Below are 26380 nucleotides of genomic sequence, written 5' to 3'. Positions count from 1 at the left end.
ATGTATAGATTAACTGAGATTCCAGCTGCCTGTCCCACTAATCCTGAGCTCCTTGAGCAGGAGTTGTAGTATCTTACTTATCCTAGTGTCAAGCACTGTGTGGCACACAGTAAATTCCTGATAAAATGTTTGTGGAATGAACTAATTAATTAATGCATGCACATCTGGTCAGTTGTTGGGATTTTGGTGTTCTTATGATTTTCAAAATTTGAGAAAACTTGCCATTGAACTCTTTCATGTATGTATTTTTAAGGAACTAAAGAAACATCCTTTTTATACATCCTTTAAAGCATTCTCATAGGCACTGTTCCTATATATAGTAGATTATCTCGTTAGTTAAACCAGAGAACATTGATTTAGTAAATATTTATTGTGCCACTATTAGCAAGATTCTGTTTTTGGTAGGAAATGGAAAGATGAGTCAAACTTCCTTTTGCTTTAAAAAATCCTGTTTAAAAGGATATCCACCTCTAATGAAATAATGTATGAGAAAATTATATCGTAAATAGTAAAGCTATATCTCTTTATATAAAAGCCAAGTGACCAGAACTCTGGAATGAACAGTCGCTATGACTCGCAGTACAGTAGGCCAATTGGACCAATGGGGTGGGGGGGAATAGGGGGTTTCTCCCTCCATCAGTCCCCGCTGGATGGGTCCTGGGCCAGCAGGCCAACCTCTCGTGGTCCCTCCCCCCTGCTAGCCAACCTCTTGCGGCTTTTCCCCCTGGCCAGTTTCACCCCTTTTTGCCCCCCCACCCCAATTGGGGGCAGGGCCTGTCAGCCAACCTCCCATGTTTCTCTTCCCTGCGTGCCTGGCCCAATGGGCCACTGTCAGGGCGGATTGGCCGAACCCCACCCGTGCATGAGCATAAAATGTTACTGCTTTTGTAAGATAAATGCAAATCAGAATCTGCCTTTTTTAGAGTTTCCTCGGCCAAGCTTAATTCAGGCTTCATTACCTTTCTCTTGAATTGTTGTAAAACAGGCTTTAATTGGTCTCTTTAACTTCAGAGATTATCCTCCTGTCTGTCTTGCAAAGTGCAACAAAACTATTTTCCATCAGTTCTTCTAACACATGTTGAGTTCCCATATTTATAAGCCATGATCCACTTTCACAGCTTTGCTCATTACTTTCCTTCACAGCCTTGTCTGTGCCTATTCCTGGCCCCAAGCTCTCAAGATCCAGGTTTCTAGGACTTAACATAAAGAGCTTCTCTATTCACCTTCACATCGACACATCATCACTCACATTCCTATTGCTTTCCATATTTTGTGTTTTTTTTCTTCCTGAAATGCTCTTCATCTCCTTGTCTGGTAAAACCTGCCATCCTTCAGATCCTAGAATAAATGTCATCACTTGAATAAAACTTCTTTAATTTCCCTTGATCCATATAGAATTACAGTTTCTCTCCTCTGTATTTTCATCCTACCCAATAAAAGAGCAATATGCAAATTAACCATCACTCCGCTACACCCACCAGCCAATCAGAATGAGTATGCAAATAAACCCAACCAAGATGGCTACAGCCACAGAGAGCACGAGGGAGGCTTGGATTTCCCAGGCAAGAGAGGAAGCCAAGCTTTCCGCCTGCTCTGGCTGGCCTAGGTCTCCACTCAAGGCTACAAAGTTTCAATTATAGAAGGTAAACAAATCCAGACAGAAATGGCTGCCCTCTATGGAGCAGCAGGAGGCTTGGCTCTGCTCCCGGCTACAAAGTTTCAATTGTAGAAGGTAAATAAGTTCCAGATATCAGAGCCTTTGCTTGGGTCGCTGGGGGATGTGGCTGACCTGCAAACCACCTCAGGCTGCCCCATGCCCCAAGGTAACTTCAACCCTGATCCAGGGCACCCTTCAGGGCAAACCAGCTGGCCCCCACCCATGCACCAGGCCTATATCCTATCTAATAAAAGAGGAATATACAGATTGACCATCACTCCAACACATAATAGCTGCCCCCATGTGGTCAAAGATTCTGCCCCATGTGAACACAAGATGGCTACCACAAGATGGGGAGGGCAGTTGGGAGGCACCAGGCCTGCAAGGGAGGGCAGTTGGAGGTGATCAACTCTGCAGGAGAGAGCAGGTTAGGGGTGACCAGGCTGGCAGAGGAGGGAAGTTAGAGGCAAACAGGCTGGCAGAGGAGCAGTTAGACATCAATCAGGATGGCATGGGAGTGGTCAGGGGGTGATCAGGCTGGCAGGCAGAAGCAGTTAGGGGCAATCAGGTAGGCAGGCAGGCAAGCAAGCAGTTGGGAGCCAGCAGTCCTGGATTGTGAGTGGGCATCTCTCGAGGGGTCCCAGATTGGAGAGGGTGCAGGCTGGGCTGAAGGATAACCCTTTCCCTACCCCCACCCCATGCACGAATTTTGTGGACTGGGCCTCTAGTAGTTTATAATTATATCAATTACTTAGTTGGTAGATAACTCACTGATTACTTGTTTACATGACCTTTGCATGTCCCCTCTTTTTTCCCCTCTGAATTCTGAATTTCTTACAGCTGAGACTGCTAATCATCTTTGCTCCCCACAACCCAGTACTTATTTGAGATGTGTTGGCTTAGAAATTATAAGTTGTTAACTTAATAGAATTCTTAAATTATTGTAAAGCATTTTTATATGTCTTTCATCTATTCATCAGTTATTTGTTTTGTACTTGCTGTATGTTTCATTCTTTGTCACAGGTTAGGGATATGAAGAAGAGTAGGCATAGCCCTTGACTTGTCAGTAGCTGTAAATTCTTGACTCAGATTTGAAAAGATCCAGTGAAAACATGTATGAACCAAGAGTCTCAGTTCAGTAACTTTGAGCAAGACACTTACCCCAAGCTCATTAGAGATCTCTGGTTAACTCCCTTCTCTCATGTATTCTCTTAATACCTTAGTCAAAAGCACTTTTATTCTTCCATTTTTTTCATGCCAAGGAATCTAGATGTCACCTTTGGGTTTTCTTTCCAAACACCCTCCATCTACATCCATTCTATCAAAAGTCCTTACGATTCTGCCGCAAATACAGCTACTTCTTTTTATTATCACTACTACCACCATAGTTCTTGTCATCATTATCTCTTGCCTTAAAAATGGGTGTTTTAGTTTTCATTCCTTTCCTTCTATAATTTTTTTTTTTATACAGCAGCTATTTTTGAAACATAAATCATCAATTTACCAATTTAAAACACTCCATTGGGTCTGGCCAGACCATCTCAGTGGTTGAGCATCGACCTATGAACCAGGAGTTCACAGTTCGATTCCCGGTCATGGCATATGCCTGAGCCCTGGGCGCCATCCCCATTACGGCATGCAGGAGGCAGCCGATCACTGATTCTCATCATTGATGTTTCTGTCGCTCCCCCTCTTCCTTCCTCTCTGAAGTCAATAAAAAGAAATATTTTAAAAATGCAAAATAAAATACTTCATTGGCCTCTCATCATATTTGATATAAAATCTTAATTCTTTTCCCTGGCCTATATATTTTGGCTCTCGGATACCTCTTTAACTTTATCTGTTGCTATTTTCTCCCTTATTTTGCTTCAGCAGTTTTCAACCATTTCACTGCATGTCACACAAACTGATTACTAAAATTCTGTGGCACACCAAAAAATATGTAATATTTTTTTACTGATCTGACAAAAAAAATAAAATTCACACCAGACAGTTATTGTCGTGTTGTGTTGTGTTGGCTGTTGTCTTTTATTTAATTGACAATCTAAGGGAAAAGGGGTCAGTGCCCCTGCCTAAAATAGTCAAGCATTGCATGTTTTAAAAATTCTTGCAACACAGACACACAAGTTGAAAATTGCTCTTCTACTTTGTTTACATTGACAAATCTTTTCTCTTTTCCTAATTTGTCAAACCTTAAGGTCTTTTTGCTAGCTAGTTTCTTCTCCGGATTATCTTGTGGCTCATTTCTATTTTATGTCTCAACTTTCTGTGTCAAGTGTCAACTTTTTAAAATGGATTTTTTCACCCTGGCCAGGTAGCTTAGTGGCTTAGAGCAGTGATCCGAAAACTGCGGCTCGAGAGCCACATGTGGTTTGCCATTCTGTTGACTAACAAGTTTGCTGACCATTGCTAGGAAAAAAACACTTAAAACATCCTGATATGCCATGGTTGAGAGTTTGATCTCTGGTCAGGGCACATAAAAGAATCAACCAATAATTGGGTAAATTAAGTGGAAAGACAAATCTATCTCTCTCTCTCTCTCTCGCTCTCTCTCTCTCTCTCTCTCTCTCTCTCACTTTCTCTTTGTCTCTCTCTCTCTCTAAATCAGTAAATAAATAATTAAAAATAAATAATAAAATGAGGTTTTCCCTCAGCACCCAATGCAAAATAGCACTCACACTAATACATTTTATTTTCAGTATAGTATTTGTCTTTATTTGAAAAAAATTACTTTTATGTTTTTATTGATTTTGAGATAGAGAGGAAGGGAAAGGGAAAAAGGGATAGGAATATTGGCTGCCTCTCCTGACGATGGAGGCCTCAACCTGGGCATGTGCCCTGCCTCAGAATCAAACTTGTGACCTCTTAGTGCATGGGACCACACTGAGCCACAACAGCTGGGCTACTTGAATCATTTAAAATTTTTACCTGTTTGACTAACTCCTACATTGTAAGGCCCATGATGGCAGTTGTCTGTCTTCCCCACCTCCTTGACTTAAGCTGACAGCTAGTTGGTACTCAGTAAATATTTGCAGGCTCACTGAATAAATGAATCTTTCTAAATTTCATATTTCTTAGTTTTAAAAATTTCAATTTGAATGATTTCCAAGGATTAATAAATCCAGATACTAAAGTAAATAAAGACAGATTTTGTTGAAGTTGCTTAGGTACTTAATATTTTTATGTATATATCATAATCTTTTTTTGTTGTTATTGTTAATTTTCTCCCAAGGACATTTTTCCATTGATCTTTTGGATAGAGTAGCAGAGAGAGAAAGACAGAAATATTGATGTGAGAGAAACACATGATTGGTTGCCTCCTGCCTGCACCCTGACCAGGGTCCCGGTAGAAGCCTGCAACCAAAGTACATGTCCTTGACCGGAATCGAACTTGGGACCCTTTGGTCATTAGACTGATGCTCTGTCTACGAGCCAAACCGGCTAAGGGAATTTCTTAACCTTTAAGATCAGTATTATTTTTGCTTGCCTTTTATAGCTGAAGAAACTGGTTCACAGGTCATAAAACCCATGGCATTTCTCCTGATTAGTCCCTGTTATTGAACAGAGTGGTTATCCATATTTTTCCTTTGACTGTTATGTGGCTCTGGTTTACCTGGAATGCTTGTATATGGAGAGAACACTATAAACTTAAATTTATGCCTTCTATATATTAATTATAAAAGCCTAAGCCACCATTACAGTGGAACAACCAGACCGACCACCAGGGAGCAGACGCTCATTGCAGGAGCTGCCCCATGGTGGTCAATGCACAGTGAACATATGGGCGCTAAGGAGCGAGGGCTCCCAGACCACAACAGGGATGTCCACCAAGGGATCTCAGACTGCAAAAGGGCACAGCCCAGGCTGAGGGACCCCCCCCCCCGCCCCCTTACCCCTAGTGCATGAATTTCGTGCACATGCCTCTAGTATTATATAAAGGTCTGAAATGGCAAGCAATGAAATTTTTTTTTAATTTAAAAAATATATATTTTATTGATTTTTTTATAGAGAGGAAGAGAGAGGGATAGAGAGTTATTGTAGAAACATCAATGAGAGTGAACCATCAATCAGCTGCCTCTTGCACGCCCCCTACTGGGGTTGTGCCTGCAACCAAGGGACATGCCCTTGACCAGAATTGAACCTGGGACCCTTCAGTCTGCAGGCCGATGCTATATCCACTGAGCCAAACCGGTTTCAGCAAGCAATGAAATCTTTACCCATAAATACGAGAACATTTAGTTGCAAAGTGGCTTGATTTTAAATGTGCCTGCAGTTTGCCATGTGTTTTTTTTTTTAATTTTCTGTTCTAGTCATAGAGATTAATAAATTATTGTACTTGCCCTCCAGTAACTTCTAGGCCATACAGAGAGACAAAATCAGATAATTACTTGTATCTGGGAAAATGTGCCACAAAAATATGTATAATATTTTCAAGAGCCAGAGGAGAGAGCTGCAGAGATCAGTACTTACTTTAGATCAGTCAGCAGTCAGCAATAAACATTTTGTTGTGTTTAAGTAGTAAGCATTTGGGGTTGCAATTGGGTTGCATAGTTTGTTACAGACTTTTTCCTTTGTAAACATATAATACCAAGAATACTTACCATAATCATACAGCAAAACTATCTATTAAATAAAACTTTTATGTATTAAGATATTAACTTTCTCTGACAGATATGCCAAGAATTTAATAGCACTTGGGCATGGGAGATGGAGAAGAAAGGCTATCTCGAAATGAGTGTTGAATGCAAACTAGCGCTCCTGAAGGTAATGAGTTTATTATTTGTTATAATTATTTTAATTTAAAAATTCACTTTCACTCCTGGTTGAATTGGAAAAATAACTAGAAAGTAGACATTTCTGTGAGTATTGGAAAGGGACAACATATTTTTTCTTTTATTTTTTTGGTGACAAAATTCTTTAAGTTATTCTTTGTGGTATTTGTTTCAGAATAAAAGTATATCTAAGTATATCTAGATTTAATTTCCTGGGCTTATAAGGACTATAGTAGAATGGGCAAGCAGTTGCCCCAAATTAATTTTATTCATTGTTTTTAGCCTTTAAGTCATTGCTAACACAAACTGTAAACTGGTTAATCTTTTTACTGATTTACCAAGTGACTAGGGGCATGACACATAATCAAACCAATGAGATTAAAATAATATAGGTCTCCTCAAAGTAAATTTATTTTCAAGTTTGAGTTTCCCTTTCTTATACTACCCATTTCAGAGTGTTGGCCCTAATTGTTAGCAAGGTAGCCAGCATAATGAAGGAAACAGTACTTTTCACAAAAGAGAGACTGCTGGCAAAAACAAAGAGACTGTGATAGGAAATTCATGTTTTATCTGCTTGGGCAGAGAGGCTCAGGGAAGAATCCTGACTTTACACCATAATCATATATAAAAATATTTAACAAAAGTTCTACCAGAAGTTCAAAAAGTTAAGTCAGTTCCTTATTTAGTAACATAAATATCTCTTTATTAAAATACTTATTTAGAGGCAGCTGCCATTCAGACTACCTTCCTTGAAAAATGCATATATTTCAGGCTTTCAAAAGGAGATAGCCAAGAATAATGTTCATTTAAAAGTTTTAAGAAGGAAAGAATCGGTAAAAATTTTATATCATGAAACATTTTGAGCAATTTATTGTAAACAGAATGACTCGGTGCTTTTGAAATATAACTTAATATTTGTGTCATTTATTGTATTGAAACTATAAATTTATGTAACACTAAAGTAACATGTTAACTTGAAATTTATCTTTTTAAATTAGTTGTTCTAAGTAAGTTGTAAAAATGGGGGGAGAGTATGGTAAAAGATTAATAAACTGTATGTGTTCTTTCTGCTTTCTGTCCTTGAATCAGTTCTGTGGTTAAACATATCACACTTAACTGTAATGAAGAAGCATTTATGTGGGGTATCTTAAGCCCTGTTCTAACTATTTTTTCAGTACCTCTGTGAGTGTCAGTTTGATGACAATCTCAAATTCAAGAATATTATCAATGAGGAAGATGCCGATACCATGCGTCTCCAGCCAATTGGTCGAGACAAAGATGGCCTCATGTACTGGTACCAGTTGGATCAAGATCACAATGTCAGAATGTACATAGAAGAACAAGATGATCAAGATGGCTCATCCTGGAAATGCATTGTCAGGTATCTTTTTTTGGAATCTTGTTACATTTATTTGTGTTTCCTTACTTTGATCTCTTCTCTATCTATATATATATAAAAGCCCAAGCAACCCCTACAGCCAGATGACTGGCCGTGTAGCTATGATGTGCACTGACCACCACGTTCAACGCAGGAGCTTCTCCCTGGTGATCAGTGCACTCTCACAGCCAACCTCCTGCAGGGCAGTCAACCTCCCATGGTCCCTCCCCCTGACTAGCCAGCCCCGATCAACCCTGATCGCCAGCCAGGCCAAGGGACCACACATGAATTCATGCACTGGGCCTCTAGTCCTATATAATAAAAAGCTAATAACAGGCAGTCCTCGAGTACATTGGACTCAACATATGTTGTTTCATAATTACATTGCCATCTCCCATTTATAGTATTTATTTTTTTTAAAAGTTCTGTCATTTTGACTTATGTACATATGTGCTTTATGCTGTTTGTTTTTTGTTTTTTAAATATATTTTATTGATTTTTTTTACAGAGAGGAAGGGAGAGAGATAGAGAGCCAGAAACATCAATGAGAGAGAAACATCGACCAGCTGCCTCTTGCACACCCTCTACCAGGGATGTGCCCGCAACCAACGTACATGCCCCTGACCGGAATCGAACCTTGGACCTTTCAGTCCGCAGACCGACACTCTACCACTGAGCCAAACCGGTTTCGGCGCATATGTGCTTTATATGTTTTTTATTATTTGCTTAACACAAGTAAAGGTCAGGAATTGTTAACTTTCTTTTAATTTTTTTTTTTTAACTGTTTCACTTTATTACTGCTGTGTGTGTGTGCTCTATGTGAGTGACGTAGGTGCTTATGTAGGTAGATTCTGACTTACGGTGAAAATCACATTATGTCACACATTAGGCTGTGGTAGTTCTTTTTTTTTTTCAGAAGTTTGAGAATTACCAGTACCTAGCCTTGTGCTCAGCATAATATTCATTATTTGTCAACTAAATAAATATATTTAGCAGTGTGGTTCATACCAAGACATATACCTTGTACTTCAGGAAGCCACAGCCTAAAAGATAAGCAATACATTGGTAATATCCGCACCCGCCCCAGTAAAAAAAAAACACAAAAACAAAACACACTGTTAGACAGATATATAAGAATAATATTATTTGGTTCTTATTTAGCTACCAGTGGCCTGGTGCACGAATTCATGCACATTGAAAGGAAATTAATTAGAAGAAATATTTTAATATTGCTATCGCTTATTTGCCCTTTCTCTATAATAGAGGTATCAACCAAATTCATGAGTGACAATGACAGATCAAAACACACATGTATAATTGGTGCCAGCGAGAGCTCTGTGTGTGTGTGTAGATAGATAGATAGATGATAGATAGATAGATAGATAAAATTAATTAGACCTGCTTTCTGATGTAGCTAAACTTTTTCCAGCCCAGTTAAGTACCCCAACTTCCTTTTCAGGTAATTGTCAACAACAGCAGTAAATATCAACAGGAAGCAGATTATTATTGTAGACCACATAGGGAGAACAAAGGGTAAAATATTTAATTGCAGCAGTGTTAGACTATATTCTGTGCAGTGAGAAAACCTTAAGTCATTTTCAAGGTCCACCATTTCTTTCTTCTTTTCCATCTTCAAGTTTCCAAGCTTTCTAAATCTCCATTTTTGAGCTAATGAAAAGAAAATAGGATTCCACCAAGTCTCCTATGTACCTAACTCCAGGATTTCTGTAAGGGTCAAATGAGATGAAGCACTGGAAAACGCTTCACAGACATTTGGTTAAAGTGTAAAATGTTTTCATCTGGCTATAAAGGAAGTCTTATCCCTGGGCTGAAGAAACTGCAAGGAGGCTAGTCACTCGGGAGAGGAAGCCGAGTGTTGCTATGTGATGTCATTACCCAGCGCCCACAGCCAACGTTTCCGGACTGGGCTGGGCTGTGGGCCACATTTTGCACTATGGGTTCTTGGCAGTGTCGGCTGTGACTTGGTGGGCTGTTGCTCTGGGGTGATGGCAGGGCCTGTGTCACTCTTGGGGGAAGCCAAGAGTTGCTTTGTGGGCACTAGGTTCCTGGTGTTGTTTCTCTGTAAGTGAGCAGTGCATGTCAGGGCAGCTCTTGTGTTGAGTGTCTGCCCCTAGTGGTCAGTGTGCAACATAGTGATTGTTAGGATGGTCGGACACTTAGCATATTAGCTACACGCACACGCACACACACACTAGAGGCCTGCTGCACGAAATTAGTGCATGCGTGAGGTCCTTAGCATGGCCTGCGATCAGGGCTGATTGGGTCCTTCAAGCTGCTGACCGGGGCCTGCCAGACAGGGGTAATGACCAGGGGAGGTTGCCCAGCAGCAGGGAGGGACCAGGAGAGGTTGGCTGGCGGTGGGAGGTTGGCTGTGGGAATGCACTGACCATCAGGAGACAGCTCCTGCATTGAGCGTATGCCCCCTGGTGGTCATTGCATGTCATAATGACCAATTGTTCTGGTTATTCCAATGTTCCAGTTGCTTAGGCTTTTTTATATATATATATGTATACATAGTTTTTATTAGGATTATCTTTTCCCAATTATTTTAATTTGCCCATTTCATCTTGATATTTTAGTATACTTTTGATTTTTAAATGTATACTAGTACATTTCTTAACTGGGGTTCTGAAGAAATCTGAGGAAGATTGTGCTTTCTTACCATACTTATTTTTTAAAATCTTGATTTCTTCTTTGTATTGACTGATATATTTGAATAGAAACATTTAATGTAAAATCTTGAAATAGAACTTTTTAAAAAATCAATAAATGACACTGGGACCTTTCAGAATCTCTGTGTCTCTAATATTCTAATTTTGCAACTTAATTACAATTTATTTCATTAATATTGATAGTTTTTTTAATTTGGAAAATATCGGAGGCTCTATCACTAAAGTAGGGAGAATTAGTAAATCTATAACCACTGACTTATGAATATTAATGTTAAATATTAATTATTTGAAGAAATAATCCATAGAAATTTTGAATATTTGAGTCAGGGAAGCAAACCACCATTTCTTAAAAATAAATGTGAACTGAATGAGCTTGGGAGTGATTGTTTTATCAGCACCCTTTTTTCATATGGTAATGTGGGTCTTCCATACAGTTAAGTTACTAAACAGAGATAAAGTAGTTCTGAAATAAAATTTAATCACATCTCTGTGAATGTATATATTGAGTAAAAGTAGTTAAATTCATTGAACCATATGATTATGACTTTTAACCTATAAAAATGGCAGTTTTGTATATATTTTTTTTAATCAATCTTTATTGTTCATATTATTACAAAGGTTCCTTGTTTCTTCCCCCCTCCACCAGGTTCCCACCCCACCCTCTGCCCCCTCATCCTCATCCATTGGTGCACAGTTTATGTTAGTTTTGTATATTTTTCTTCCAATTTTATTTTGTTATTTGTTTCAGGTGTACAGCTTAGTGATTTTTTATTGTTGTTATCTTTGTTAATTCTCACTTTAGGACATTTTTCCCCTTGAGTGGGAGGGAGAGGCGGAGGGAGGGGAGAGAGAGACAGAGTCAGACATCAGTGTGATAGAGATACAGCCACTGGTTGAGAGCCTGAAACCCAGGTACTTGCTCTTAACCTGGAATCGAATTTGCGACCATTTGGTACAAGGGCCAATGCTTAATCCTTCAGTACCACGTCCAGGTCAGACAGTCATATACTTTTCATAGTTTCCCTCAAAGTTTTCCAGCTGGTATTACACATAGTTAATGCAGTTTTATATGGTTTAAGCAAGTGTTACAACAGGTTTAAAAAACACAAATATTTAAGCTGTAGCCAGTATGAAGTTGTTCTAATTAATATTCAAGTAAAAATTGCCGTGGAGGAATAATTTGTTACAAGTATTTCATTGTCACTTTAGGCTTCAGTGAAAGTACAGAAAACTAAATTTTCTATTAAATTCCTTTGCTACTTAGAATAGTAGAAATAATTGGCATGGATTTTCTAGCAATATTGGCTCTCTTCTAATGTTAAAAAGTTTTTTAAAATAGGTATAGTGACAAACTTCAATATATTCTTTACTTCCTGGTGTGACTTAAAAAGTAATAGTAATTCTGCCGAAACTGGTTTGGCTCAGTGGATGGAGCGTCGGCCTGTGGCCTGAAAGGTCCCAGTTTCGATTCTGGTCAAGTGCATATACCTTGGTTGCGGGCAAATCCCCAGTAGGGTGTGTGCAGGAGGCAGCTGATTGATGATTTTCTCTCATCGATGTTTCTAACTCTCTATCCCTCTCTCTTCCTCTCTGTAAAAAAAATCAATAAAATATATATATTTTTTAAAAGTAATAGTAATTCTCAATGAAACATGAGAAGTAATAATATTAAATGGATAGATCCTTAGGTTAGAAGTAGGTTGGCTTAATGACATTAAGAGATAGGAACTTTGCAAAAAATAAATTTACTTAGTGTCTTTAGCTTTTAGTTTTCCTTTTTGTAAAGTGGAGGTACTACCAGACAAGATCTTTAAAGAGCATCTAATCTGACCTTCTACTATTAGAGAATTAAAATTCTAAACCAGTGGTTCTCAACCTTTCTAATGCCGCAACCCTTTAATATAATTCCTCATGTTGTGGTGACTCCCAACCATAAAATTATTTTTCTTACTACTTCATAACTGTAATTTAGACGATCCTGCTAGCGGTTCTCAACCTGTACCCTGCTAACAACCCACAGGTTGAGTACTGCTGCTGTATAGCCTAAGACCATTGGAAAACACAGATATTTACATTACGACTCATAACAGGAGCAAAATTACAATTATGAAGTAGCAACAAAAACAATTTTATGGTTGGGGGCCACCACAACATGAAGAACTGTATTAAAGGGTCATGGCATTAGAAAGATTGAGAACCACTGATTTAATTGGATATGCTCATATGATACCTATAATACCTGCATGATGACAGAATGGTTGGCATTTTAATTTCTGAAATATATTCATCAGTTCAATTTTATTACTTTTTTTTAGTAGGCCAACTTAATAATACTCAAGAGAATATAGTCTTTTATTGGTAAGGAACCTGAGGCCTATTGGAAGATAGATGAACTGTCTAGGGTAGGGGTGTTGAACTCAATCAGAGAAGGGGCCAAAATCTAAAATCCAGCCTAAATCGCAGGCCGAATGGTTTACTGAACAGTCATAAACTGTCATTGTGATGGAAACGCAGCGGAGTGCAGTGATGACAGCGCGGTGCGGGCCACATTGCAAGGCCTGGCGGGATGGATTTGGCCCGCGGGCCTTGTGTTTGACACGTGTGGTCTAGGGGCACATAGTCATATATCAATAGTTTAGGAATAGGGATTTTATTCAGTTACTAGAGGTCTGGTCCATGAATTTGTGCTCCAGTGGGGTCCCTCGGCCTGGCCTGAGGGTTCAGACCGAAAACGGCTTTTGACATCCTCCAAGGGGTCCCAGATTGCAAGAGGGCACATCCCTTAGGACCCCACCATGCCCGAATGGGGCCGGGGATGGACATGGGAGGTTGGCCAGCTGGGGAGGGACCACGGTTAGGCTCCAGGACATGTCCAGCCCATCTCACTCAGTTCCGATCCACCAGACCTAAGCAGCAAGTTAACCTACCAGTCAGAGAGTCTGCCCCCTGGTGGTCAGTACACGTTGTGGCAACTGGTTGACTGTCTGCCCCTGCTGGTGAGTGCACCTCATAGCAAGCAGTTGAGCGGCCTTAGTATATCATTAACATATTATGCTTGGATTGGTTGAATGGATGACTGGACACTTAGCATATTAGGCTTTTATTATATAGAATTTGCCATTTTTTAGCACCTGCTTCATGAGGCATTGTCACTGCTCTCAAGCAGTAGAGCTTAGCTGGAATGGAGATTGAAGGGATAGGAAGACAGAGGGGGCATATGTGTCATGACAGATAAGAAAATAACTAATTTCACCTTAATAGTAATTACTTAGATTTAGATTTGCATACAGAGTCCTTTGAGAACACAGATAGGAAGCTTCTGTTAAGCTGATTAGTTATAGTGGCAGAAATAGAACTAAATGTCCCAACTCTTAGTCCAAGGTTTCCCTTTTCTCTTCACTGTTACATAGTGTTTTTCTGAGCAGGAAAAATATCCAACTGAAGTTTCTTGTTTAACACAGCGTTTAAATTGAGCATATCATACCTCTGATTTTGATAGTAAAAGTAGAAAATATATAGGTTAAAATCTTATTTATTTGAGATTTTCTTATATCTTTTATTCAAAATGAATTCACTTCCTATAGTTGAAAACTATAATTGACAAAACAACACCAGTAAACCAAATTCTTAGGTTTTTGAACTGTGTTATTATAGCTGCCTTTTTGCCATAATTACTCAAAGTCTTGGGTCATAATTTTATAACAATATCAAATGTTATTCTCTCTGTAGGTGGAAAATAGGTCTTTTTTCAAATGACTCAAGAACTTGAATTATTCTATTAAAAGAAATGCTTCTTCAAGCAAGTTTTGCATTGATTTTTGTATTGCGTGGTACTTTAAAAAATTATCAAACTTTGATTTTTGCCTAATTTGTTCCCAGCTGTTCTTTTTAGTGAAAGATTTGCATTGCCTTTCAGAGAATAGTCTTAAGATTTTTCTTTGGAAACTAGTGTATTTTAATATGCTTTCATTTCTAATACTTAATTTTAAAATTCAAAGTTAATTCAGTTTAGCTTGTATTAGTAATTTGGTTTTTTTTTGTTTGTTTGTTTGTTTTAATGTTTTTATTTTATTTTAATTTCTAATACATATTATTGTGAAAACTCTTTAGAATAGAAGAAAGATTTTTATGTTGCCTTATTTTTCCCCCTGTTTAGAAATCGAAATGAGTTGGCTGAGACTCTTGCACTCCTGAAAGCACAAATTGATCCTGTACTATTGAAAAACCCCAGCCAACAGGACAGCTCTTCCCGGGACAGTCCTAGCTTGGATGATGAAGAGATTAAAAAGGAGGAAGAAACAGCTAAACAAGGTTTTTTTTTGTGTGTTTTGTTTTGTAATTTCTTCTGTCTTCTTTACACTCCTCTTCCTAACTATTTAAATTGGGATTTTCTCAGTTTGAAACGTTGTTAGGCTTCCTGTAGAAGAAGGTTGATCTTTCTTTTAAGTTAAAAGCAAATTGAAAATTGAGTATTTTGCTCTTTTATATTGGACATTTAAAAAATTTAAATGAAAATGTTCAAACCATCCAAACATAATCTTTACTGGTTTAAGAATGTGAAGATACTTAGCGAACTTATTGTTGTAAAATATACATAATTTATAACTTGTCATTTTAAACATTTCTGTTTAAAGGCACTTATTGGCTGAAACTGGTTTGGCTCAGTGGTAGAGCATTGCCCTGCGGACTGAAAGATCCCGGGTTTGATTCCCATCAAGGGCATGCACCTTGGTTGCGGGCACATCCCTGGGAGGGGGTGTGCAGGAGGCAGCTGGTCGATGTTTCTCTCTCATCGATGTTTCTAGCTCTCTATCCCTCTCCCTTCCTCTCTGTAAGAAATCAATAAAATATATTTTAAAAATAAATAAAATAAAATAAAGGCACTAATTGGTTGCTGCTTCTATGTGCCCTGACCAGGGATCAAACTGGCAACTTTGGCGTATCGGGATGACACTCTAACCAACTGAGCTATCTGGCCAGGGCTCTGTGTACGTTTTTATTTATTTAATGCTCATGCAAGGATATGTTTTTATTAATTTAGAGAGAGGGAAAGAGAGAAATATGGATGTAGGAGAGAAACATAGATGGGATGCCTCCTGTAAGCTCCCTGACCGGGAATCTGCATTGGAACCTTGGTGCATTGGGATGATGATGCTCAACCAACTGTGCCAGGGTTCCGTGCACTTTTGATGCTGTGCTTACACATTACTTGGAGGAATAGACCTTCCTCCATTCCCCAATCTCTTTTAAAAAGCTTTTTATTGATTTTATAGAAAGAGGGAGGGAGAGAGATAGAGGAGAGAAACATTGATGAGAGAGAAACATACATTGGTTGCCTCCTGCACACCTCTATTGGGGATCGAGCCCTCAACCTGGGTATGTACCCTGATAGTGAATCAAGCTGGTGACCTCCTGGTGACCTCCTGGTTCATGGCTAGGCAGAGTAATCCTTTTTATTCAGCCCCCAAAGCCCAATTCCTTAGTCCATCCTCTTAGGTGTAGTTACTGTGTTCTGTTCTATAGCAAGACCAAATAAATGTGATTCTGGTTTGTCATTTTTATTACTCTCAGATATAAACAAACATTGCCCTTCTGTGAGGAACTTTAAAGCTGCAGTCTAGAAAATATCTAATGTTGTTAGAATAATAAAGCAAAATGTAACAAAATTATGGTTGGGTATTTGGAAATCAGACGAGGAGGGAAAAGAAATAGGAACTAGAGAAAGAATAAAATAGCCACTCTTATTCTTACAGCTAAAATAGATATATATATATTTTTAGTGATAGAGGCCTGGTGTATGAATTCGTGCTTAGGTGGGGTCTGGCTGGCCTGCCCCGATGGGGGCTGATCAAGGCTGGGCCAGTGGGGGTAGGGGCAGCAGACAATTGGCAGGCCAGCCCAGTCCCCAATCGGGGTGTGGGGCTCATTGGGTGGGCCGGTGTGGGGGAGGGGCCACAGGAATTTGTGGGGTGCCATTGGGGGCCCCAATCAGGCTGGGGTGGGCAGCCGGAGCTGGATCATGCCCAAGTCACCGCAGTCCAAGGGTCCCAGTTTTGATTTCAGTCGAGGGCAGGCATGTAACTTAATTGCCACAGTGCATGTCATAGCCACCGGTCGTTCTGGGCACTTGGCTTATACCCTGCACAGCCATCCCACCAGCCTCTAGAGCAGTTTTGTCCTGAATGATCTAATCATTTTGGGTCATCCAAAAGAGCTCCTAAGTAAAAGAGGCACAGGATCCCAGCTTCTCCAGCAGGGTGCGGAGCGGCAGCGGCAGAACTCTGTCCTGGCTGAGTTTGAAGTGCGGAGTGGAGAGAGAGGCTCTCGGAGGTATTCGAGTGCAGGATGGAGCCAGGGGTGCTTACTGGATTTGGAGGGGTCTGGTGTCTTATCCACCCTCAGATTTCTGGGCTCCGGCTCACAAGTGCCTCGGGTCGGGAGGGGCCGTGGATGATGTGTGTCTGGGCTGTCCCCTCCACCTGCCTCCTATTCCCCCTGCCAGAGTCACCATGCATTCCCTTTAAATGCCGAGCAGCCGGAGCTGGAGCCATGCCCAAGCCACCGCAGTCCAAGGGTCCCAGTTTTGATTTCAGTCAAGGGTAGGCATGTAACTTAATTGCGGGCGTGTATGGGAGGCAACCAATTGATGTGTCTCTCTCTCATCATGTTTCTCTCTGTCTCTCCCCCTCCCACTCTCTCTAAAAATCAATGGGGGAAAAATATCCTCTTGTGAGGATTAACCAAATAATAATAAGCAAACAAACAAACACGTAAATAAAAGTGGGGACCCTTTGCCCGGCAAGTGTGGTTCACTGATTGAGCATTGACCTGTGAACTAGGAGGTCATGGTTCAATTCCTGGTCAGGGCACATGCCCAGGTTGTGAGCTCAATCCCCAGTGCAGGCGTGCAGGAAGCAGCTGATTATTATTTCTCATCATTGATATTTCTATCTCTATCCCTTTCTCTTCCTCTCTGGAATCAGTAAGAATATATTTTTTAAAATGCAATACTTCTGCCAAAACCGGTTTGGCTCAGTGGATAGTGTTGGTCTGCAGACTGATTCCAATCAAGGTTCAGTTCCGGTCAAGGGCATGTACATTGGTTACAGGCACATCTCCAGTAGGGGGCGTGCAGGAGGCAGCCGGTGGATGTTTCTTTCTCGTCAATGTTTCTAGCTCTCTATCCTTCTCTCTTCCTCTCTGTAAAAATAAAATCAATAAAAAATTTTTTTTTAATGCATTACTTCCCAAAATAGTATCATATGGCCTAAAAAGTTTACTAACTGAAAAATTAAATTGACTTTTTGTTTTAAAAGTAATTAGAATTGCCTTCTAAAAAAGTGAATTCCTTAAAGTGGCATTAGAATCTCACACTGTCCTCAACCTATATGTCTAGTAATATTATCTTCTACTATTTTCTTAAGTGATCACTGGTTCCAGATGATCTAGATGCCTTTATTTCCTGCATTTGTCTTGGACATTCCTTCTGTATTTTTATCATGCTCTTTTACCTCTGGGGTGCAGTTCCTCCATGGTGGAAATTTTAGTTATATTTCAGGATCACTTGGACTCCTACTTTCGTGATCCAGTTTTTAAGCTCCACCAGCACTTAATTAAGGACTTATTTTATCCCACTTATAGTAGGGTTAGTCATACTGCCAAGCTTAAGGCTGTCAAATACTTGTCTAATTGTTGTTATTTAGGCTATGGTTTATTTCAAAGGGAGTGTTAGGTGTCATTTAAGTCCCTTTTCTGTTTTAATACCTAGCATATCATTTCAAGTGGTAGTAATTGTGTTTATAGAACACCGTGAAATTTAAGATGTTTTCACTCCACATTAGAAAGTCTATTCTAATTTAGAAGGGACTTTTAACTTAAGGAGAACTTTTATGGGGGAAAACAAAGTTGAAGAAAATCCTAGCCTCTAGTGTTTTTCTGCTAATTAGAAAAAGACTTTCTTTTGTTAATTATTATAGGCATATATATTTCTATATGTGGAATGAGAAAAGATCATTTAAGAATCTCTAGTCAAGAATAGAAATTATATAGTGGCAGCTTAAAAACTTAATTTGGCCTGAAAACTTGTTTATATTGGTCTGTACAGTACTGCTTTGTTTAAAATAAAACAAAAACTAAACTAAAATTCTCAATTTTCAGTGGTTTTTTGTATATTTATACTATTGTGCAACCATAACCACTAATTCGGGACCATCTTCCTCACTCCATAAAGAAACCCTGCAAGAACTAAGCAGTCGCTTTCCTTATTTCCCTATGCCTAACCCTAAGAAGCCCCTTATCTACTTTCTATTTTTGTAAATGTGCCTATTTTGAATGTTTCATGTAAACCGAATTATACAATATGTGGACTTTTGTGTCTGAATCTTTTTACTTGACACAATGTTTTCAAGGTTTAGACATGCTTTTCATGGCTGAATAATATTCCATTATTTTTTTATCCATTTATGAATAGATGAACATTTGATTTGTTTTCACTTTTTGGCCATTAGGATTAATGAACCTTCATATACAGAGTTTTGTGGGATCATAGGTTTTCACGTGGGTATTTTGAACATTTTAATTTCCTGTCAGCATTTAAAGTACAAAATTAAAAGTTATTAACTATGGACCATCATTTCTAAGTGCCAGCAATGGGCTGTACCTGAATAATAGTTTACCCTCCTTGGGGGACTCACACTCTCCTTTTTACTGTAGTCCTTCTCTCTTGTGTTCCCTAAAATTGGCCTTAGTCTTCAGTTGCTTGACCTAGTACTTACATTTTGTTGTTTTCATAGTATAAAGTGGGATAAATATATTATATTCATGTCTCTATCAAATTAAAAAAACAAAAACAAAAGTAGCCAGGCCAGCATGGCTCAGTGGTTGAGCATCAACCTATGTACCAGGAGGTCACCATTCAATAAAGACATATCTATCACACACACACACACACACACACACACACACACACCATAGAAGTAGACCAAAAAAACTGGGAGAGGGGACTAATTTTTGCATAAGTGAATATTTCTTCCATTATAATAAGTAAAGTAACCTGCAGGTGATCCTCTTGTGGCCAATATTAGCATATCCTTCCTAATAAAATAGTAATATGCAAATTAACCATAACTGCTACATCCACAAACCATGCCCACCAGCCAATCAAGAGCAGGTATGCAAATTAACCCCAACCAAGATGGCTGCCACCACAGAGAGCTGTGTTTCCCCAGCAATGGAGGAAAGCAAGCTTTCCACACACCCGAATAGGCCCAGGCCTCCACTCAAGGATACAAAATTTCAATTATAGAAGATAAATCCCAAGAAAAGTTGCAACAGCCATGGAGCTGGAGAGAGCAGGCTAGGGTTTCCCCTGGCAACGGAGGAAGCCAAGCTTTCCACCTTCCTTGGCCGGTGTAGGCCTCCACTCCAGGCTACAAAGTTTCAATTATAGAAGGTGAATAAACCCCAACAGAAATGGCTGCTGCCACTGAGGAGCAGAAGGCTTGGCTTCGCTCCAGGCTACAAAGTTTCAATTGTAGAAGAAAAATAAATCCCAGATACCAGAGCCTCCACTTGGATTGTCGGAGGGCATGGCCAGCCTGCAAACCACCACAGACCCTTCGTCCAGGCCACCCCACACCCCAAGGGAACCCCCACCCTGATCTGGGACACCCTTTAGAGCAAACCATCTGGCCCTCACCCGTGCACCAGGCTTCTAACCTATCTAATAAAAGAGTAATATGCAGATTGCTCATCACTCCAACATACAATATGGCTCCCCCCACATGGTCAAAGATCCTGCCCTCATGAGGACACAAGATGGCCAGTAGGCAAGGGCAGTTGAGAGGGACCAGGCCTGCAAAGAAAGCAGTTGTGGGCAATCAGGCGAGCAGGGGAGGGCAGTTGGGAGGGACCAGGCCCACAAAGGAGGGCAGTTGGGGGTGATCAAGCCTGTGAGGGAGAGCAGTTAGGGGTGACCAGGCCAGCAGAGGAGGGAAGTTGGGGGTGACTGGGCCTACAGGGAAAGGGCAGTTGGGAGAAGGGGACAACCCAGGCCTGCAGGGAAGAATAGTTGGGTGGGACCAGGCCTTCAGGGGAGGGCGGTTAGGCCTGACCAGGCCTGCAGGGGAGGTCAGTTAAGGGCAAACAGGCTGGCAGGGGAGCAGTTTGGTATCAATCAGGCTGACAGGGGAGTGGTTAGGGGGTGATCAGGCTGGCAGTCAGAAGCAGGGGCAGTCATGAAGGCAGGCAGGCTAGCAGTTGGGAGCCAGCAGTCCTGGATTGTGAGAGGGATATCTGACTTCCTGTTTAGGCCCAATCCTGGTGGCCTAAACGGGCAGTTGGACATCTCTCAAGGGGTCCCAGACTGGAGAGGGTGCAGCCTGGGCTGAGAGACACTCTCTTTCTCCCTTCCTCCCCATTCATGAATTTCATGCACCAGGCCTCTAGTCTATACTAATAAAAGCTTATGTTACCACACCCTCACACCGTAACAATCCATCAACAGGAGGCTGTGTGCGGGTGGGCGGGGCTGCATGCAGGTGGAGCTCCCAGCAGCTCTGACTCAGCAGCAGCTCTGACTCAGCGTGGCAAGTACAAGGGTCCCCCTGCTCCAGCCTACCTCTTTGGGGAAATCTATCAAGGGGCCCCAGATAGGTGGGCGGGGCTTGCCTCTTTGGAGAGATCGATCACAGGGCTTCCACACTGTGAGAGAGCAAAGGCCAGGCTAGGGAACCCTCCCCCTCCTCCCCAGTGCACCAGTTTTGTGCACCAGGCATCTAATATATTTTAATATGGTTGCTATTGTAATGATATTTGGTACAGTACAGACTTACAACACAGTATGGTCATAATGTCATTTTACCTCTGGGGTGAGAGTCGTAATGAAATCCTGAGTTGCTTTCTGAACCAAAATATATAGAAGAAATATTAAATTGTGTTCACTAAACTCTTAGTATTAGGCCGGAGTTATTTTTTAATATGGCATTCTATATTTTAATTGTTAACCAAAAAGTTAATTTAATTAGATTTGCTGATACGCTAGTCAATCTCAATGAACAGAAATTTAGCAAACCTACTTTATCAGTGGGAAAGGGATGACATATCAATTAGGTTATTACTGTGATGTCTTTAATTTTATTAGCAGCATGTATAAATTAAATCACTAACATGTAAAGAGGGAGGAACAATACTTATCTCAAGGTCTAAATTAGGGGTGTCGAACTCAATCAGAGAAGGGGCCAAAATCTAAAATCCAGCCTAAATCGTGGGCCGAATGGTTTACTGAACAGTCATAAACTGTCATTGTGATGGAAACGCAGTGGAGTGCAGTGATAACAGCGCAGTGCAGGCCACATTGCAAAGCCTGGCGGGACGGATTTGGCCCGAGGGCCTTGTGTTTGACACATGTGGTCTAAATGGTTCTCAGTGGTTTTTGAATTTTTATTTGCAGAATGATTGAACATAAAAGAAATAGTTTATAGTAAAATTTTACTTTTTAAAGAAATAGTGAATTATTTTATAAAATATTTCCTACTTCATCTTACTTCTGTTCATTCCATTTTATTGCCATGAAATACATTATAACTGTGGTTTATCAACTTGCAAGAATCCGTTCAAATTTTTTATAACTCTTATTATCTTGGTCAACTTCATTTGGAATTGAGGTTTTTCAGTTGACAGGATAGGGTGAGGTTTTATGCAAATGTAAATAAATTTAGAATTCTGAAAACTCTGCTCAAATTGTCTGAGCACAAGCATATATGCAGTCTTGAAATCTTATATAAAGATTATGCCACTTATTAAATATGGCTTTTGTTTAAATTTCCACTATTAGGTACTCTGCAAAAGTTGGACATATGTAACCAATAAAGTAAAAAGAATTGACAGATAACCTGGCCGGTATTGCTTAGTGGTTACAGGATTGAACTACACACTAAAGGGATGCAGGTTTGATTCCCAGTCAAAGGAACATACCTTGGTTGTGGGTTTGCTCCCCTGCCCCTGGTCGGGGTGCATGTGGGAGGCAACCAATTGATATGTCTCTCTCACATACATGTTTATCTCTCTCTCTCCCTCCCTCTCTCTCTTCCACTCTCTGAAAAGCAATGGAAAAAATATCCTTGGTTGATGATTAACAACAACAACAAAAAGAATTGACAGATAAACCTAAGAATGTATTTGTAAAATATTAACTCCTGGAATGTTATAATAATAGCATTTAATAAAGTAAATTATAATAAAACCACATTGGGGAGTGTTATATGATTAAATATAATTTTTGGATAAAGCATTTAATATAAGAAAGTACTAATGTTTCAGTAAAAAATGGCAACATGATCATGACTTTGTAAAAAATATACAATACAAGACTAGAAGGAAGTAACTTAAAATATTAGTAATGTTTGTCTGTGGATATTAGGATTATGGTCATTTTCCCCCCTCTGTTTTTCATTTCTATCCAGAATTGTGTTAATTTTATAATCTGGATAAAACATAGAGCAAATTTCTCCACTGCCATTCTCATGTTGCCTCAATGAAATGAAGTTAGTGCTCAATGACTTAACAAAGAACAATCGTCAGTTCTTCAAACAAATACATTTTTTTGGAATGTTTCATATATTTTTAGTTTTAATTGAGCCATATTTTGAGTTTATATAAATTATTTGAGCTGTATAAATAATTCCATTGAGAACACTGAAGCTAAAATATAAAGCAGAAGTTGAGTCATTCTAAATAATAGTTTTTTAATATCTAGAGGTTATACTTTAGAATTTGGTAATTTTCTTTAGTCAGGTTTTTTTATTGTTAAATGTCCAGTGACAAAAGTTACCTCTTTTAAGAGAGAAACTTCAAATGGAAATATATGTTAAGCCTTTTATATTTTATATATCTTGATCGCTTGGATTCATGTAAACTTTTTCTGATTTTTAGAGGAACAGAAAGAAAATGAAAAAAAGAAAAGTGAAGAGCAGACAGTAGATTCAGAAAACTGTTCCATTCCCAATGCTCTGGAAGAAATGACTATGAAAATAGAAAAAGAAGATGAAAAGGAACTTGTGAAAATGCCAGTTATAGTAAAGCTAGAAAAACCTTTGCTGGAAAGCGAGGGGAAAAAGATTATCAAAGAAGAAACTGATGCCTTCAAGGAAAATGTCAAACCCATTAAAGTTGAAGTGAAGGAATGTAAAGCAGACCCTAAAGATATCAAAGGAGGCATGGAGAAGCTAGAGCCCGAGAAGCTGGAGTTTGGTGTCAATGTTAAATCTACTCAAGAAATTACTGAGAAGTCTACTGAAGAAACTGAGAAACTTAAAAATGACCAGCAGGCCAAGATACCACTAAAAAAACGAGAAATTAAACTGAGTGATGATTTTGACAGTCCAATCAAAGGACCATTGTGTAAATCAGTTACTCCAACAAAAGAATTTTTGAAGGATGAAATAAAACAAGAGGAGGAAACTTATAAAAGGATTTCTGCAATCACTGCTTTGGGTCATGAAGGGAAACAACTGGTAAATGGAGAAGTTTGTGATGAAAAGAATTTTAAGACAGAACAAATGGAGACAAAGTTTTATGATACAAAGGAAGATAGCTGTAGTCCCTCTAAGGATAAAAGTGTCATCGTGGAGGGAAAAGGAGCAGAGTCCTTAAATTCTGTCATAGTAAGTAATAAAAAAGGTGACCTGGAAAAGGAAGTGGTCCCTTTAGAGAAAGATGCAGAAAGTTCAATATCAGTTGTGGAGACCCAGAGTCCAAAAGAGCAGATAGAGGAAACTGGTCCTCCCGAAATGGAAACCTCTCTCGAGGCTTCTGAGATGGCAGCTGATCTCTCTTTAAAAACTGCTTTATCTACTACTGAATCCCATACCATGAAAGTTGAAGAGAAGTCTCCCAAAAATAAGGATACACGCCCACCAGTCATAGAATGCCTTGAAAAGTTAGAGAAGTCCCATAAGATCTTTCTTGATAAGGACCCACAAAGATTGAGTCCAATACCGGAGGAGGTTCCTAAGAGTTCTCTGGAATCAGTAATGCTGGGCTCTCCCGGGGCAGCTGAATCTTCCTCGCTGTCTGACATGGCTGGCCATTGTGAGAAACCAGCCTCAGAAAAAGAAATGGTGGAGTGTCAGAGCACAAGTTCTGTTGAGGGTCAGTCCCTGCAGAAAACAGACTCAGAAGTTCCAAAAGAAGATTCTGAATCCATGCAGGTAGAAATGGATAGCCTGGACAATGCCCAGACCTCTGGTGCAGAGGACCCTTCCGACACAAAAGGTTCTGTGCAAAAAAACAAATTTAAGTATAAGTTGATTCCTGAAGAAGAAACCACTGCCTCAGAAAACACAGAGATAACCTCTGAAAGGCAAAAGGAGGGCATCAAATTAACAATTAGGATATCCAGTCGGAAGAAGAAGCCAGAATCTCCTCCCAAAATTATAGAACCAGAAACCAAGCAAGAGAAGTCCGAAAAGGAAGAAGATAAAACAAATGTGGGTCGTACTTTAAGGAGGTCTCCAAGAATATCTAGACCCACAGCCAAAGCGGCTGAGATCAGAGATCAGAAAGCTGATAAAAAAAGAGGGGAAGCAGAAGATGAAGTGGACGAGGAGTCAACAGCTTTGCAAAAAACAGACAAAAAGGAAAATTTGAAAAAAATGGAGAAAGATACAAATTCTAAAGTAAGCAAGGTAAAATTTCTCCTATTCTGAGATTTAATTTTTATTAGAAATATTTGATTGTAGGTGTTTGTAGCTTTTGCTTTTGACTAAAGTCATTCAAAGAAAACTTTAAAAACACACATATCTTCCTATATCAGAGATGTCTTTTCTCAGTAATTATCCCCAGACATTTTATTTCAGACTGTCTAATCATCTTTCATTTAAACTTTTTTTTTTAATTACAGGCAGTAAAGAAATATATTTTTTTCTGCAAGCTACTCAAATAATACCCAATCTATATGATTGAAAAATGAAAATGTCCTATAAACGCTATTAGCAGTTAGTTTTCAATCTTTTTTCATACATTCATGTGTATGTTATAAATATTTATCTATTCACTTAAAAAATAAGTTGAATCAACTATGTTCATTTTTATCTGAGTTTTTCACTTAATAGTGTATTTTTGAACTCTTCCACATCAGTAAGATACAGTCTACATTTTGGTTATTAATGGCCACATAGTATTCCATAGTGTAGATATAACTCAGTTTCTTTGACTACTCCCTTATTGATTGACATTTAGGTTGTTTCCAATTTTTCACTATTGCAGGCAATGCTGCTTTGAAGATCATTTTGGACTTGAGTGAGTATTTCTTTAGAATAGACTCCTAGAATTGGATTTGCTGGGTCAAGGGGCATGTATATTTTATTTTTTGACAATTATTGTCACATTTCTAAAAATGATCTTGTCATATATCCTCTCATTATGGGTATGAGAGTGCCTATATTCCCCATAATATATTAATCTAAGAAGCCAGAATGTTTTTCTGATGTCCCTCTTATTTAAGCAAAATTTTGTACTAGTCTTTGGCTTGTCTGTGGAAGTTTGTTATAATTAAAAGTGCTACTTTCGTTTTTAATCTATTTAGTGATCAGATTGTTCATCTTTGTAAGTGATTCTCTATTGCCTGGAATACTGAATTTTTAATTATTTACTTTAAAAACAATTTCCCCTTCTGCTAGAATTATGTTGGTCTTTGATAAGGACTTATACTGTAAAAAATAAAATATAAATTTAAAAAATTTGACCCTAGCCAGTTTGACACAGTGGATAGAGCATGGTCTCCAGACTGAAGGATCAGGTCCCGGGTTTAATTCCGGTCAAGGGCACATGCCCTGGTTGCGGGCTTGATCCCCAGTAAGGGGTATGCAAGAGGCAGCCAATC

General features: G+C 39.3%; 1 protein-coding gene across 7 annotated transcripts in view; it reads left to right on the top strand.

Annotated features, from left to right (window-relative positions):
• RSF1 (remodeling and spacing factor 1) overlaps positions 1 to 26380 on the top strand; it is a 116558-nt gene that overhangs the window by 60357 nt on the left and 29821 nt on the right. For 5 of the 7 annotated variants that reach the window (XM_036428527.2, XM_036428530.2, XM_036428531.2 and 2 more), the window contains 4 exons: positions 6329 to 6421; positions 7605 to 7810; positions 14657 to 14811; positions 23431 to 25184. In XM_036428527.2, the coding sequence (XP_036284420.1) occupies positions 6329 to 6421; positions 7605 to 7810; positions 14657 to 14811; positions 23431 to 25184 (2208 nt within the window). The remainder of the gene's footprint in view (positions 1 to 6328; positions 6422 to 7604; positions 7811 to 14656; positions 14812 to 23430; positions 25185 to 26380) is intronic. The other 2 variants (XM_036428529.2, XM_045577665.1) reach the window with 2 other exon arrangements.

This window comes from Pipistrellus kuhlii, unplaced genomic scaffold (assembly GCF_014108245.1).
Source record: "Pipistrellus kuhlii isolate mPipKuh1 unplaced genomic scaffold, mPipKuh1.p scaffold_m20_p_9, whole genome shotgun sequence".
Lineage (NCBI taxonomy): Eukaryota > Metazoa > Chordata > Mammalia > Chiroptera > Vespertilionidae > Pipistrellus > Pipistrellus kuhlii.
Note: the sequence above shows the minus strand (reverse complement) of the source record. Positions and strands in the feature narration are given on the sequence as shown.